This window comes from Cucumis sativus, chromosome 7, assembly GCF_000004075.3.
Source record: "Cucumis sativus cultivar 9930 chromosome 7, Cucumber_9930_V3, whole genome shotgun sequence".
Taxonomy (NCBI): domain Eukaryota; kingdom Viridiplantae; phylum Streptophyta; class Magnoliopsida; order Cucurbitales; family Cucurbitaceae; genus Cucumis; species Cucumis sativus.
The window spans coordinates 13,526,189-13,542,926 of record NC_026661.2 but is presented as its reverse complement, the minus strand read 5'-3'; the positions used below and the strand labels follow the sequence as shown (position 1 = coordinate 13,542,926).

The following is a 16,738-nucleotide window of genomic DNA, read 5'->3' as shown; positions in this document are numbered from 1 at the left end:
CTTCTCTCGCTTCCTCTTCTTCGTTGGACATAAACAATATGAGTTCATTTTCTCAGACTTTGCACCTATAGTTGTGATAGTATTTTTCGTGGTGATGACTATGTTCTTCTGTAAACCCTTAGGTCCACCTTAACCCTTAGGTCCACCTTTGCACTGCACTGCACTGGACTAACCTTGTTTCTTATCTTGAGCCTCCTTTTTTTCTCAGCCCATGCCCCCTCCCTCCCCACTTAATTAGGACTAATTTTAGGGCCACATTTCTATCGTTCACGAGTTGGGCTTCTCTCATACACTCCTAAAGTGTTTTTAGGCGATGGCTATAAACTTTCGCTTGAAGCTCTAGTCCAATTGGGTGATGAAAGTGTCCATTAACATGCTTGCTGGCATCTTTGACAGAGGTGCCGTATAGTTCAAGAATTTCTTCAAGTGGTCTGGGTAAGGATCGTCTTGTTGGATTCTAATAAGCCTTGTCCCTAAACTCTCTTCTTCCGTGGGTTGAAAATGTTCGAATATTCGTTGTTTCAGATCATCCCACGATACCACCTTCTTATTCTTATTACTCCAATGAAACCAATTAATTTCGTCTTATGCAAAACTAACTACAACGACCTTCATCTTTTTTCCATCCAACAACTCGTTTATTTTGAAGTAATCTTTAGCTCTGTACACCCAAGTTTATGAGGTTTCCCTTGCAAATATCAACTTCTCCAAGTTCTTGTATTTACTTATGTCATATGATCCTCTTCCCAGAGTATTCGTGGCCTCCACGTTTTCCATTTTCTCCTTCATTTTATATTCAGAATCATCTGGCGTGCCTAACTCCTCCCTTCTTTTACTACTACTATTTTCTTTCATCTCATAAGTAAGTCTTTACACACTCATTTTCAAGGCAAGAATCATCTCCTTAATTCTCAACATCTCCTTCTCATGGTTTTCTACATGTTCTTCTAATTGCTTTTGAGCCATTATCTTGTTCTAGTTAGGATGGACTAGCTCTGATACCAATTTATTAGGATCCTCCACTTGAAAATAAGTAAAATCCCAACAAAATAGAAACAGAGGCATAACTCTATAATATATATATATATATATAACTCTATAATATATATATATATTGATGTGCGGTACTTGTGGCACTTGTTGTAATAATGTTTTAATTGTTTGTGGCTTGATGTAATGAGATTTATAGGATGCGGTTTGACCTTATTATTATTGTGATTTTGCGTGTTTCCCTAGAAGGTTTTTTTTTTTTTTTTTTTCGTTTTTTTCTCAAACGCATCACTCACTAAGTTTGTTAGGCTTATGTTTTAAATTTCTCTCTCTCCAGGTGATCAAGGTTGAAGCCAAGCGAAGGATGAATCTCAGGTGTTGTAGCTTAGTTAGGGAGGGAAGACAGAGTTATTATGTAATCTTACATGACATGCTAGCCATGACATCTTATCTTGCTTCTAAGAAGCCGGTTGGTAAGCACATCGCTCCTTAGCATGGATGACTCGACTCGAAAGGAAGGTGAGTGTAATATCTAGGTTGGTGAGGCCAAACTCGAGAGGCCAGAGAGCTAAGAGCTGAGTCATGGAAAAAATAGCCCTAAACGCGGTTCGATAAGACGAGTGGTTGGGCAACCGAGGCGAAGGACAAAGTTGTGCCTTTACACCTATAGGTACTAGCCATAAAGAGCGGCTTTTAGCAACGAAGAAAGAAAAAGGAAGCCCTTGAGTTGGGTTGTTGATGACTTGAGGGAAAGGGTTGAGATTAGGGTTCTTATACTCCCAAACACCTTAGCGGATGAAGAAGACGTGAGAAGATTAGACTGAGTTTTATTTTATGCAAAGCAAAATTTAAGGGTTGTACTTTGTAAACTACAAACATTGTAAATGTGTTAAGTTAATAAAGAGAAGAAATTTATTTTATTTTGCTATATTATCTTTTATGCTTATCTCCAAGAAGCTTACAGTTTTTTAGAGCTAAGTGTTAAGTACTAGGAGATAAAGCTAAGTTTAAGAATTGTTTTCCACTGCAAAGAGTTGTGAAGGTCTATAAGGTTCAAGTAAAGAACTTTGCGAAGAGACAAGAAGAACAATTGTTCCGTTTACTAAGTGTTTAGTGCATCATCCGCAGAGAGATATACATTGGATGCTTAGGCGACACGCCCTCATCTAGTCACATGGAATGACATTTGGGGCAGAGCGTGTCATTGATATTCTCGATATAATTAATGTTTTAGTAGAACATGTAACTGAATTAATATTGAACATAGTCCTAAGTTTAGGACAAACTTGTTAAATATCTTATCCTACTCTTGCCATTTTTTTATTTAACTGTGATTAGTAGTACCAAAATTTTACTTTGGGGGCAGTGTACATACAAATATAATTAAAAAGAATTATTTTATTCATATATTAATTGACTTTATAAATTTTCATGTTTTGAAATTGATTCATCATAACTTGAATATTACAATTAGAATCAACCATTTAAGTTATTAGACGAAGATGTGAAGTTAATTCTTCTATATTGTTTTTAGAATTAGACTTACTCTTTTGTTTAAAGATATTGATTTTATATTCTCCATCTCTCCATATTGAATACAAAAGTATTCACAATAAAAGTACTAAAATCTATCGCCGAAAACCCTAATGTAATACATAGATTTAAAAGTGCAAGAGCTAAACAAAACTCAACAAAGGAAAAGTAAACTTATTGATTGGTGTGACATTTAATGAGAGTACGAAAATTTAGAAGAAAAAAAGTAAATGTTTACCTCAAGAAGAAAAAACCTCTACAAATTTAGAGAAAGTGCACCATACTTAATTTATTTTGTAACTTATTTCTTTTGTCACATTTAGAATTTAATAAAAAAAAATTATGTTTCATATTTAAGAATTTAATAATTTTCCGTTTTAATTATTTGTAAGACCAATGCACAAAACCTAGAAATGAATAACGTACGATTTGAAGCTACGTCCAAATAATTGTATAGGGGCAAAACCACTACACTATAATAATATTTTTTTAAACTATAAAATATTATTTAATATATTGTAATTTGACACTTCAAAATTAATATTAAAATACAAAATTCGATAATATGAAGGGACACGTATTCGCTGGTCTCTACATAAATCCATCAATGCTTGCAAACAATATTTACAGTTTGTAAAGCTCCTTGTAAGGGACCAAGATTGTTGGAAAACCTATTACTGTACTTGAATTAAATCCCAAATTCGTGCATGGCTTGTCACAATTCTTCATTCCTATTTGTTTTAATTACTTGTTTGACATTCAACAATACTTTTAATAAAATCTTTTATAAAATCAAAACACACCTATTTGAACCTTAGAACTCAAGGACACAAATGTACAACCTATAGAACAAATCCTCTTCAAGTAAGGTCGCAACACACCTGTTTGAACCGAACCCTTAAAAAGAAGAATTTTCTCCCAAAGGTTCGAGTTAAGTTTAATACTAATGCACTTTAGTTTCTAGAATTTAAATTTATCATGTTCTAACCTCGAGTTTTCACACAATACTAAATTTGTCTAAATATCTATTCATCTATTAATTAATTTTAAATAATCAATATTTTTAATTAATAAGGTTACCATTTTGAAATGGTTGAATTCTTTAACAAATAGTAAAATAACTGTTAGAAAATATTTATAAAATATATTAGAAATCTAACCTTTATAAAATATATAGTAAGATTTCTAATGTATTAGTAATATATAGTAAGATTTCTAATGTATTAGTGATAGATTTAAAGTTGTGTTATATTTTATAAATAATTTGATTTTTGTATATTGAGAAATGATCCCTTTTAAAAACTATTATTTTAGTTTTCAAAATTTAGGGGAAGATGTGTATACAAGTTCTTTACTCTTTTATTTAAATCTAGGGTTACCAAACATAACTAAATTTCACTATTTTTCATCCCTATTTAGATTAATTTTAAATTTTTGCTTCATCATTATTTTAAATTATTTACATCAATGCCAACTGAAAGTTTGTATTTAGTGAAAATAATCCATCACTGAATCTTAAAACCTCGAGATCAAATCAAAATAAAATTCCTATTCCAAATATTGTAATACTATCAAACCTAAAAACCTAGAAATAAATTGAAATCAAATTCAAAACTTAAAAGGCTAAATATTTAAAATTTTGAAACTTAAGAATTAAATTAAAAAAAAAACTAGACTCAAAACGTCTAAACCAAGAAAATCTATTTTCCAAATTGGAAAAAAAAAAAAAAAGAAGCTGTGTTCAGTAAAAACCAGACAGTTCTAACTTTCAAAGAGCAATCAAGACAATCTGCCCTGAGATATACTTGGAATGAAAGGATATGGAGGAGATAAAATAAATTACATCAGAGAAACTTATCTATGTTAATTAGTTCCAAACAACATGTACTTGAGTTTGATGCTATGGAAAGTACATGAGAACTAGCAAACACCTAAAACTAATTGAACACTTCACTATAAGCCCTCTAGGTCCTATGAAAAGTCTAATTGTCTCACTATACACAACCATCTTGGTGAGAGAATGTGTATACAGGACCAAACAAGGAATTATTGGATCATTATAATCTATGGTATCATATAAGAAATGTAACATGAATGGTCTCTGCAAACTCGTATAATTCCGTGTCATTACATTAACTGACAAACCTATGCTTACACGGATGTCATAGGGAAATAGAGCAGCTTAATTCCTTGGCAGCAGCTTGAAGAAACTGAGTTGATTGTCCAGTTGCAAGTTGACTACGAACTTCCCATCCCAAGCATTTCTCAATATCTGCTTTCCAATCAATGATACCTGAACTGAAATACTGATAAGAGGGATAGATGCCATTTACGTTAACCGATTTTGAATTAGACTTTATCAAACTGGTGTGCAGAATATCACGAAGAACTGATGTGCTAAGAGCTCGAACATGTGCACTTGGATGAGAAAGACATCGAACAGTAGCCGATAGACGACACTGTAAGCACAAACATACATTAGCAGAAGGTACCCCATGGAGAGTAGGAAAAGGGAAAAAAATTGTGTTTGATTCTTTTTAGAGTCATAAAGCCTTTTTTTAATACCCGAACTAGGAGAACTTTGCTTACATTATGCTAGGCCAACGATATTATTTAAATATAGCAGAAAAAATAATAACAGCAATATTAACCCACATGAGAATAAAGGAGAGATTATGGGGGGGGGGGGGGGGGGATATCTAGTCAGTTAGTATAGCATATTAAAAGGAAGGAAAGAGGAAGGAAGAAGGGGGAAAAAAATATTCCAGGGTAGAAGGGGCTGCCGTCTTTCGTGTTCGAGAGAAGCAGAGGGTCAAAGTCAAGTTTCCTTAGTTATTTGTATGCATGCTTTCCTTGTTGCGATTTATTCTTAGTTTATCTTGTTTTGGTTTGACCTTGCATAGTTTGTGGTTATAGGAAGTAGATGTGTGTGATTCTTTTTTTTTAATAATCTGATATTGTAATTCTTAAATCAAGTCAATAAAATAAGATATAATAAGCATCTTTACACATTACTAAAGAAACTTATAGGATATTAAATATGTGAGATAATTTGTATCTGGCGAGCAATCATAGTCATAGCAATGGCTTGAATTTGTTCTCTTGAACTTTTAATTGTTCAAATCGACTATTATTACCAGTAGGTACCCACAGTCTTACATGTACAATTTAAAGGAGATGAGAATTCGAAACTTTGAATTATAAGAGAGCCAGTAGTGTCTTGACAAGTTGAGTTGTTTTTAGGTCTGACAATTATTTTTGCTTGGGTTTCAAAATAGTCATGGACATTGAAAAATTGCAATTCGATTACTTTAGGTGCAACAACAGTGTATATTACCTTTAATAGATTGGAAAGGCCGTCAGCAATGGAAAGTCCAGATTCTCCCCACTCCAGTACAGGCTTAACTGCTCTAGCAGTCACTTCCAATAGCTGTGCTTCCATGGGAAGTAGAGAACATTGGCACAGAATTATACAATTTTACTATTTGTTCCCTAATGTGACTGAGGAAGTAAAACATAATTCCAATAATCCAAATTTGAAAGATAATTACCTCTAGTTGTGGCAAAGTACATGCTTCTCCATCTACAAGCATCCCATCTGTGGCACGCAACAGGAGATCTGAGGCACTCGCCAATATGACTAGTGATTCTGGAGTATCATGATTTCTCATGAGCTCAACTATCAATTTGATGATCCGCTGGTTGATTCTCCACATCTTCTGACCTTGATCATCATCTTTTGCAATCCATGGTTGCAACTCCCGCTCGGCCTAACAAGCACACAAGGCCATGAAAATGACTAAATACATGAAGTCTTATGATCATTAACAATAATACCAGGAAGCAGAAAATGAGGTTTTGATTAAAAAACTGGTTACAGATGTAAAAAATAATCCCTAATAGTATCCATTAAAGACGCTTTCTTTGGTAAAGGTAACAGAAAAAACAAACACTAAAGTAAAGAAATGTAGACCTGAAGAACAATTGCTGTTGCCGCTTTAGCTGGGGATGCTGATACCACGTTGCATAATGCATCAACCACCTATTTAGGAGAAACAGTGCAATTCAATAAATATATCTTTTAGATAAGATAAATTAAATGACGAGAAACCCCAACACCTATAGGTGATTCCAACAAACATTTCTATTCAAAACGATAAACCAATGAAACACCAAATTATGTGAAAACCCGAGCACTGAGCACCGAGAGAAAAACCACAATTTTCTTTTCTTATTATTTTATGATAATTACATATGATATAGAGGGGGAATAAATAGAATTAAACAGTGAGCCATACAAGGAAATAAAATTAGGACAAATCTCCCTATGGGCCAAGTCCACTAACTCTAGCACTTCCCCTCAAGTTGGAACGTAGATATCAATGATGCCTAACTTGCTAATACAAAAGTCAAAGTTTGGTTTGAGAAGCCCCTTGGTGAAAACATCAGCAAACTGTTGCCTCGAAAGAATGTACGGAATGCATGCTCCCACTTACAAGTCTTCCTTTGAGAAGCCCCTTGGTGAAAACATCAGCAAACTGTTGGCTCGAAAGAATGTACGGAATGCATGCTCCCACTTACAACTTTGATGAAGTGTCGATCAATTTCAACATGTTTGGTTCTATCATGTTGAACTGGATTGTTGGCAATGCTAATAGTTGCCTTGTTATCATAGAATAACTTCATTGGTTTCTTACACTCATGATGAAGATTAGATAAGATTTTCTGGATTCAAATTTCCTCACATATTTCCAAAATCATAGCCCTGTACTCGGCCTCAGCACTGCTTCTGGCCACGACACCTTTCTTCTTACTCCTCCAAGTTATAAGGTTTCTCGATACAAATGTACAATAAATGGAGGTAGATTTTTTGTCAACAACAGATCCTGCCTAGTCCGAATCAATATAGGCTTCAATCATTTTCCTGTCTGTCTTTCTGAACCTCAATCTACCAGATGTCGTTTTCACGTATCTCAGGATTCTGATGTTAACCTCCATGTGTTCCTCATAAGGAGCCTACATAAATTGACTGACAACACTCACAACAAACAAAATATCTAGACAAGTATGAGACAAGTAAATCAATTTACCCACAAGACACTGATATTGTTTTTTATCAACTGGAAATTGATCACCTGAATTCCCAAGTTTGCAGTTGAATCAATAGGGGTGTCAGAGGGACGACATCCCAGAACACTTGTCTCAGTCAGCAAATCAAGGGTGTACTTTCTCTAAGATAGGGAGATACTTTCTTTAGTTCTGACCACCTCCATTCTAATGAAATATTTCAGATTTCCTAAGTTCCCTGGCTGTACCCTTGGGACTTGACAAAGGTAGTGAACCTGTCAAACCATGCTCTGGGAGATTGCTTCAGACCATATCAAGTTTTCTGAAGTTTACATACCTAATGACCAAATTAGGCTTCAAATCCTGGCGGGGAACTCATGGACTTCCTCCACTAGGTCTCTGTTTAGGAATGCATTCTTAACATCTAGCTAGTACAGAGGTCAGTTTTTGTTCATAGTAATAGATAGCAGGACTCTAATTGTATTCAATTTAGCAACTGGGGAAAAAGTTTCTGAATAGTCAACACCATAGGTTTGATAAACCTTTTTGCAACTTATCTCGCCTTGTGTCTGTGTTCCATCTACTTTGTATTTGAGAGTAAACACCCACTTGCATCCTACAATTTTGGTCTTTTAGGTAGAGCACAAATCTCCCAACTCTTATTCTTTTCAAGAGTCCTAATCTCTTCAGTTTTTCACTCAAGACATTTTAAAGCAGTGTAGATATTTTTTGGTATTATAGTAGAGTCAAAACTTGTTGTGAAAGCTCTGAACTGTAGAGATAGATTATTATAGGAAATATAGTTACAAATGGGATATTTTCTACCTGATACCTTTTCTCAATGCAATGGGAATATCCAAAGAAGGATCGTACTCATCCCGCATGACCCTGTTCAATTTCATTATTACTGGTTTTTGCTCTGATCTCAATCTTATCACCATTGTCTTTTTCTTCCACATTTTCAGGAACAACAACGTCGAACTTATCATTCTCACTCATCTTATTATCAACACAAGGCTCAATAGGGTTTCCCATACCTTGATCTCGAGGAAGTTCAAAGTCTTGGACTGGAGTCCACTGACTAGTAGGGAGCTCAATTTCCTTTATGAGATTCCTCCTATAGTACGTTTTTCAAGGAACTTGGTTTGTGGTTAGGACTATGAGATGAGGATAAGAGTCAGACACAATACTAGGAGTAGATTCAATAAACTCTAAGGTATAGTTAAACTCTTCACTCATACTCTCCCCTTGAAGATGGCTAATGGAAAAGAAGGATCAGTCCTCACAGAAAGTAACATCCATAGTGATTAAGTGCTTTTTGGAAGGAGGATGAAAGCATTTATAATTGTGTTGATGAATGGGATACCTAACAAACACACATGCATGAGCTCAAGGAATAAATTTGGTCTGATTTGGGCCAAAGCTATGGACATATGTTGACACCCAAACACACGAAGAGGAACCTCAGAAATTAGGCAGGTGGAGAGAAAGGACTCTTTAAGGCAATCTAAGGAAGTTTGAAGATGGAGACCAAGAGAAGGCATTCTATTGATTAGATAAATTGCTATAAGAATGACATCTCCCCAGAGGTATGAAGAATGAGAAGTAGATAGCATAAGGGAACGAGCTACTTCCAAAAGATGACGTTTTTTCACTTGGCCACCCAATTTGTTGAGGAGTGTAGACGCACGAGCTTTGGTAAACAATCCTCTTGGAGGCTAGGAACTCACTAAGGTTATGGTTTTGGAATTCCCGACCATTATCACTTTGAAGAATTGCAATTTTTGTATTAAATTGTGTTTCAATGGTGTGATAAAAGTTTTAAAAAACAAAGAAAACCTCGGATTTATCTGTGATAAGGAAGACCTAGGTAAGGTGGGTATGATCATTAATGAAAGCCACAAACCACTGTTTCCCAGAGGAGGTCACCTCGCATGGACCCCAAACGTCACTATAGATAAGGGTAAATGGTTGTGTGGGTTTATATGGTTGATAAGGAAATGAAATCCGATGTTGTTTTGTTTGAATACACACATCACAAGATAGATATGAGACATCAATTATAGAAAATAGATGGAGAAACAAATATAAAGGAATGAAAATTTACAAAAAATGTTCCCTCTAATATGAAATTAGAAAAACCATGTAAGTTTACATAAAAATTATTTCTTTAAAATTAAATACTCAATATTTTGTGGTATAATTATTTTTTTAGTTAAAGTTGAGATACCATTTTTGTTCCTTAACTTTCTGTTAGATATTATGTCAAATTTAACTTCACCCATTAGCTTAAGCTTTTGTGTTGAATTGGTGAAAATGATATCAGAGTAGATGGTTTAGGGAGCTCTTGTGTTCAAGCTCCTGCAATGTTATTTTTTCCCTAATATTATCAATTTCCACTTGCTTGGCCCTTCTTCATATTTCAAGCCCGCAAGTGAGGGGAGAGTTAGACATTATTTAAATTTATCTTCACCTACTAGTTTAAGCTTTTGGGTCAATTGGTGATTTAAGATGGTAAATTTAGTCCATGTACTTGCGATAAATCTTAAAGTTAGTCCCAACTATTAGTTTATGGTTAACATTTTCAAAAACTTGTTTTTTCATCCCTTTATGAATTTTGAATATATATTCACATGCATCGATTCTTTTCACCATGAAACAAAAATTAAAGTGCAAGGACCAAAATAGTATTTTAACATTTCTACTATTGACTCACCATGCATTTTACGAGTAAAAAGTGATAGAATAGTACTTCTATTTATAGTTTTTGAAAATATTGGAAATAGAAACAAAGAACAATTTGATTTTGTTGTTTATAAAACCTATACATAATTCTGGAATATTTCTTGAAAATGAGAAACAAGAAACAAGGAAAATTACCAAAGATTGCAAACAAAAGACTAAAAACCAGAAACAAAAAACATTGCTAAACAACTCCCACTGTCTCTGATACAAGTGCCATAATGAACTTAACAATAGACAACAGTGAAGAAATCAGTTAAATTCGCAAGTTGACTGTAAAAGTTCATTGGAAGGGTGATAGCTGATATGATTATGAATACGATGTTGATTCCATCAAATTCAATTTTTTCAGTTTAACTTGTACAAGAAGCATCGACCAAAAGTTTTCTTAGCAAAATAAATATGGAAATTGAGCTGTGAAAAATATATTGGTGAATGTATTGGGCAATTTTTTAAGTTAAAGATCTTTGTGCATACTTCCGGTTCTTGTTGATTATGTCCTTTCTTGTTCATATTTCATTATATTTACTGTATTATATTTGCTGTATTTATATTTTTTTAATTTTTAATGGTGTGTTTTCTATACTTACGAAGATATTTTCTTTCTAAGAGAAATAGGAGAAAAACTATTGGTTATGCAGTTTAAAAATCTATTGACAGAATTGACTGTAGTTTTATCAGACCTTTGTAACCATATCAATAATTTTGACAGATAAATTCTAAAAAGGAAGATAAAAGTTAATATAATGTAAAAACAATAAATACCATCATCTGCGATGCACATGCTAGAACTTATAATCTACAAACTCCATGCATCATGCAGGAGAAAAACATGTTTCCGGCAGTGTAATAGGAATAAGAAAGGGAGAAGAATATAGAAGATAAAGCCAAAGGAGAAGAAAGTTGTACAAGCTTACCTGCCTCCATCCTTGCTGGGCCGAAGTGCTCTCCACACTAGGTTGAGTTTCAGGTGCGGAAATCAACTTGTGCCACAGTAGAGAAATAACAGAAAAACATAATGCTTGTTTCTCAGCAAGCACTGATCTTAACGGAACTTGTGCACAACAGCTGAATCCTATATGTCTATTCATTGTGAGTAAGTTGGCCAAATCTGAAGCATCTATTGAGAAGCTTGCTAATCCTTTCACTGAAGTGCTACCCAACTCCTCATCTGAATTTGATGCTCGCTCAAACACAAGTTTAGTTTCTGAATAGGATGAATTATCACAATTTTGGATAGATGATTGTCCAGGATAAAAGCAGGTACCATCTTCGTATTGAATTTGTCTTTTTCCGTTTAACCCAATGAGAGATTCCTTCCATTTCGGTACTTGTATTAAATGTGCCTCTAAAGGTTCAGCCTCATTAACAATGGAAGCAACTGCTTTGCTGTGAATATCTATTAGGTTGTACAATGATGATGCCCTGTTGTAAATTTCATCGTCCCACTTGCATCGCATCAGGATAGAGAGAGCATGCATGCAAGCCCTTGATCGTCTAAAGAGTTCTGAAACATGAGCTGCAACCATTGCTGCAGCAACTATCTCGTTTGAACTATAACTCCATGAAGTTCCCACAGAAGATGGCTTTAAAGAAAAAAGTGCTTCCAAGATGGCCAAAATTCGGTGAGTGTGGCATACTGCTGAGCCAACACTGTTTTGAAGCTCGGTTGAAGTACCATTTACTTTGACCAATTTAATTACATCCTGTAAATCTCTAGTGTTTAAATGATCACTTCCCCTAGCAGTAAAGGGAAATAATTGGACCTCACAGGCAAGAGCACAAACAGCAGCCAGCACATAAGAATCAAATGCAGAAACAGGACCTTGCTTTTTAGTCTTTCTCCTTAATCCTGTATGGTTCTCAGGTACTGCTTGCAAGTCCTCAATCCTTTCATCCAGAAGATTACTTTGTGAACGTCTCAATTTCTTGCTCCCATTGAGTTGAGCTTCATGACTAACACAAACAGTCAATACAACAAAAAGTAGGCGTGAAGCAAGTTCCACAGAAGCACACGATTCTAAGAAAAGAGCATGGACCATGGACCGAAGCTCCGTGACGGCAAGATTTTTAGAAGCAGAACCAAGACTGGAAAAGTATCTTGTTTTCCTAGATTGTTCTCTGGAAGACTCAGAAGGATATGTTCTTTGAAGAATTGATTCCACAGTAGCAACAAATATCTTCACAAGACATGCTTCAGACGGGCTACCTCGTGGAAGATATTCAAGAACCTTAAGGAGAGGAATGTACAAATTCCATGATAATATGGGAGGCTGCAACGGTGTTGCAACTATGATGTCAGGGAGGTCAACTAAATCGGAACTTAATGGAATCAAGCCATAAGCAGCTTCCCAGATTGTACAAATTCTCCACTCAACTTCAGGACCATGTGCACAAAGCATGGACGCAATTCCTTGTGCAGTAGCATCAATTGTAGCTTCCGCTGCAGACACTTCAATCTGTTACAAGTATACAGATGATATATGGAGTTGTTAGAGTTGAAAACAAGACTACATTCAAAGAACCCAATTCATTAATTCTTTCAGGAAGCTGGAAGCATGATGTATAAGAGATTATGCTATAATGCACATACCTGTTCCCTGTATGATGAATCATAGCCACCCAAAGATTCACACTGAACGTCAGTTTCCTCAACTTGTCGTAGTGGTGGAAAAAGCAACGCTGGTTGTGATAGTATGCGGAAAAGCAAGGCTGCTGCAGCATCAGCAGAAATTCCAGCTCTCATGGACATTGCAGTGCCAATGGCACGCAAGAAATGTAAATGCATCCAGTTCCTAGGAAGCTGCATGAATGAACAGATAGTAATTGCTTCTTTCCCAGAAACTGTGCCATGGTTCAATTTGACTGACTTTTCCAGTTCATAGAGAACAATATGCTAGGCCACTGATATTATTTAAATATAGCAGGAAAAATAATAATAACACATCCAGTTCCTAGGAAGCTGCATGAATGAACAGATAGTAATTGCTTCTTTCCCAGAAACTGTGCCATGGTTCAATTTGACTGACTTTTCCAGTTCATAGAGAACAATATGCTAGGCCACTGATATTATTTAAATATAGCAGGAAAAATAATAATAACAGAAATATCAACCCACGCAAGAATATAGGAGAGATTATAGGGGAAGATCTTTCACAATCGTCAGTGAGTAAAACAGATTAAAAGGGAGGAAAGAGGAGGGAAGAGGGGGAAAATATTTCAGATTAGTAGAGGCTGCCGTCTTTCGGTTGAAGAGAAGCAGAGGGTCGAAGTCAAGTTTCTTTATTATTTGTTTGGTCAGTTACATTGTTGTGGTTTTTTCATAGTTTATTATTTGTTCTGATCTGTTTTTGATTAGATTGAGGCTTAGGAAATAGGAGTGTGAATTTTTCTTTTGAATATTCTTATACTGAATTTTTCTTTTGAATATTCTTATACTGTAATTCGTAAATTCAAGTCAATAAAATAAGATACTATCAGTATCTTTACAAATTGGTATCAGAGCCTTGAAACCTGGGAGAATCCACGCTGATGGCTAGGAAAATAGAAGAGAGGATGGACTTGGTGGAACAGCAACTTCAGAGGCTTCCAATTATGGATGAGAATTTGTCGTTGATGGCAACAAACATTAAGGAAATAAATACTCAAATTAATAAGCAGCAGCAGCAACAACAGATAATTCTGAAGTACATCGAAGGAATTATGAGTGAAAATTCGGCGGCTGGAAAGATGACAGAGGGCATGACAAGCCAAACGAAGAGCAGCGCCGTAGGGATAACCACCGTAACTGACGAATCCAAGAGGATTAAGACGTCTGAGGATGAAAAACCGATGGACCGAAGCAAATTTAAGAAAGTGGAGATGCCGATATTCAATAGAACCAATACCGATTCATGGTTATTCCGAGCAGATAGGTATATCAAAGTTCATGAACTGACTGATTCGGAGAAACTCATAGTGGCCGTTATCAGTTTTGGCGGGCCTGCCTTGGATTGGTATCATTCAAATGACGAGTAAGAAGCGTTCACGAGTTGGGAGAACATGAAATAGAGGATGTTGGTCCGATTCCAAACAATTCGAGATGGGTCGCTGGTGGGAAGATTTTTACCCATTAAGCAAGAAACAACCGTAGAAGAATACCAAAACAGGTTTGACCGACTGTTGGCCTCAATAGCTTTTCTGCAAACAGTAGTATTGGAGGAGACGTTTATGAATGGGCTTAGCCCATGATTGAAGACTGAAGTCGAGACACTGGAACTGGTGGCGTTGGCCCAGATGATGAAATAAGCACTGAAAATTAAGAAACGAGAAATGGTGAGACGAGAATGTGGACTGAGTAGTGCGTATGGAGGAAAACAACAATTCAAATTACCATTGGCAAAACACACAGCACCACCAATAACTAACGTCACACAATCGGTGGGATGTTGGCCGATGAGGACTATAACATTGAAAGGAGTCACTGCGGGGGAGAATCGACGAGAAGGCCCAACAAAGAGATTGTCTGATGCTGAGTTCCAATCACGGAGGGAGAAGGGGTTATGCTTTAGATGTGAGGAGAAATACCACGTCGGACATCGATGCAAAGCTAAAGAACAAAAGGAACTCCGAACGATAGTGGTAAAGGAGAACAGGGAGGAATTGGAGATTGTTGAGGAAGATTATTACGAAGCAGAGGCAGAATTTAAAAACACTGAAGTTGAGAACGTGAAGAATTTGAATATTGAATTGTCCCTTAATTCAGTAGTTGGGTTGACTAGCCTGGGAATAATGAAGGTGAGAGGAAAAATAAACGGAGTAGATGTGATATTCCTCATTGACTGTGGAGTGACACATAATTTCATTTCTGATAAATTAGTTAACTCACTGAATTTTCCAACCAAGGAAACATCTAATTATGGTGTGATCCTGGGTTCAGACACTGCTGTGAAGGGGAAGGGAATTTATGGGAGAGTTGATGTATTATTGGGAGAATGGAAGATCATTGACAGTTTTCTACCCTTGGAACTAGGAGGGGTTGACGTGCTTCTATGTATGCAGTGACTTCATTCCTTAGGAGTCATAGAGGTTGATTGGCAAAACCTAGTATTGTCTTTTCAGCATGAAGGAAGGAGAGTCCTAATTAAGGGTGACCTAGCTTAACCAAGAAGAGAGTTAGCTTGAAGAATATGATGAAGACATGGGAAGTGGATGATCAAGGGTTCTTGGTAGAATGTAGAGCTCTAGAAGGAAGGACAACGGTGGAGGAGTGGTATGACGAAGAAGTAGTGCCACCTGTGGAGAACACTATTTCTTCCCTGCTTAACCAATTTGAAGATATGTTTGAATAGCCGGAAAAATTTCCACCACCAAGGGAGATTGGGCATCACATTTATCTGAAGAAAAAGGAACAAATCCGGTAAACGTTCAACCATACCGGTATGCACACCACCAGAAAGAGGAAATGGAAAAGTTAGTGGATGAGATGCTGCAGTCAAGGATCATAAGACCTAGTACTAGTCCCTACTCCAGTCCTGTATTACCGGTCAAGAAGAAAGATGGGAGTTGGCATTTCTGTGTTGACTATCGAGCTTTAAATAATGTAACTATTTTGGATAAATTCCCAATTCTGGTGATAGAGGAGTTATTTGGTGAACTAAATAGGGCTAACATGTTCTCCAAGATAGATCTGAAAGCCAACTATCATCAAATAAGAATGCAACCAAGAGATATAGAGAAGACTTACCGAAATCTGCAGGATGGGAAGTAGTTTTTGTTGTGGTGGATCGATTGAGCAAATATGCACATTTCATAGCCCTGAAGCATCCTTATACCACACGGTCAGTAGCTGAAGTATTTGTTAAAGAGGTAGTTCAACTGCACGGATATCCTAGATCAATCATTTCAGATCGGGATAAAATCTTCCTCATTCATTTCTAGACAGAGATGTTTAAACTCGCTGGTACTACGTTACAGAAGAGTTCGGCTTATCATCTACAGTCTGATGGGCAAACGAAGGTAGTGAATAAAAGTATGGAAGCCTACTTGAGATGTTTTTGTGGGGAGAAGCCAAAGGAATGGAGTAATTGGTTGCACTGGGCAGAGTATGTACAATACCACATACCATAGCTCGATTGGAATTACACCATTTTCAAGCAGTGTATGGTAGACTGCCTCCCCCACTGATTCAGTATGGAGATATGGACATCCCCAACTCCACACTTGACCAACAGCTAAAGCAGAGGGATGTTACCTTTGCGAGCTTTGAAAGAACACTTCCAGGTAGCTCTTTCAGACGCAGATGAAAAAATATGCAAATTTGAAACGAAGAGATGTGGAATTTCAGGAAGGTGAGTTGGTATTCCTCAAAATCAGGCTGTATAGGCAAATGTTCTTGAGGAGGAAGAGGAATGAGAAGCTCACCTAA

At 36.2% G+C, this 16,738-nt stretch overlaps 1 protein-coding gene across 4 annotated transcripts in view; it reads right to left on the bottom strand.

Annotated features, from left to right (window-relative positions):
* Positions 1-4,328: 4,328 nt before the first annotated feature.
* The window catches only part of LOC101216952 (protein GIGANTEA), a 46,582-nt gene continuing 34,172 nt past the window's right edge, over positions 4,329-16,738 (bottom strand). For all 4 annotated transcript variants that reach the window (XM_011660806.2, XM_031888722.1, XM_031888723.1 and 1 more), the window contains 6 exons: positions 12,926-13,135; positions 11,250-12,791; positions 6,497-6,565; positions 6,075-6,293; positions 5,861-5,953; positions 4,329-4,982 (listed from right to left, as the gene is read on the bottom strand). In XM_011660806.2, the coding sequence (XP_011659108.1) occupies positions 4,686-4,982; positions 5,861-5,953; positions 6,075-6,293; positions 6,497-6,565; positions 11,250-12,791; positions 12,926-13,135 (2,430 nt within the window). In that variant the 3' untranslated portion in view covers positions 4,329-4,685. The remainder of the gene's footprint in view (positions 4,983-5,860; positions 5,954-6,074; positions 6,294-6,496; positions 6,566-11,249; positions 12,792-12,925; positions 13,136-16,738) is intronic.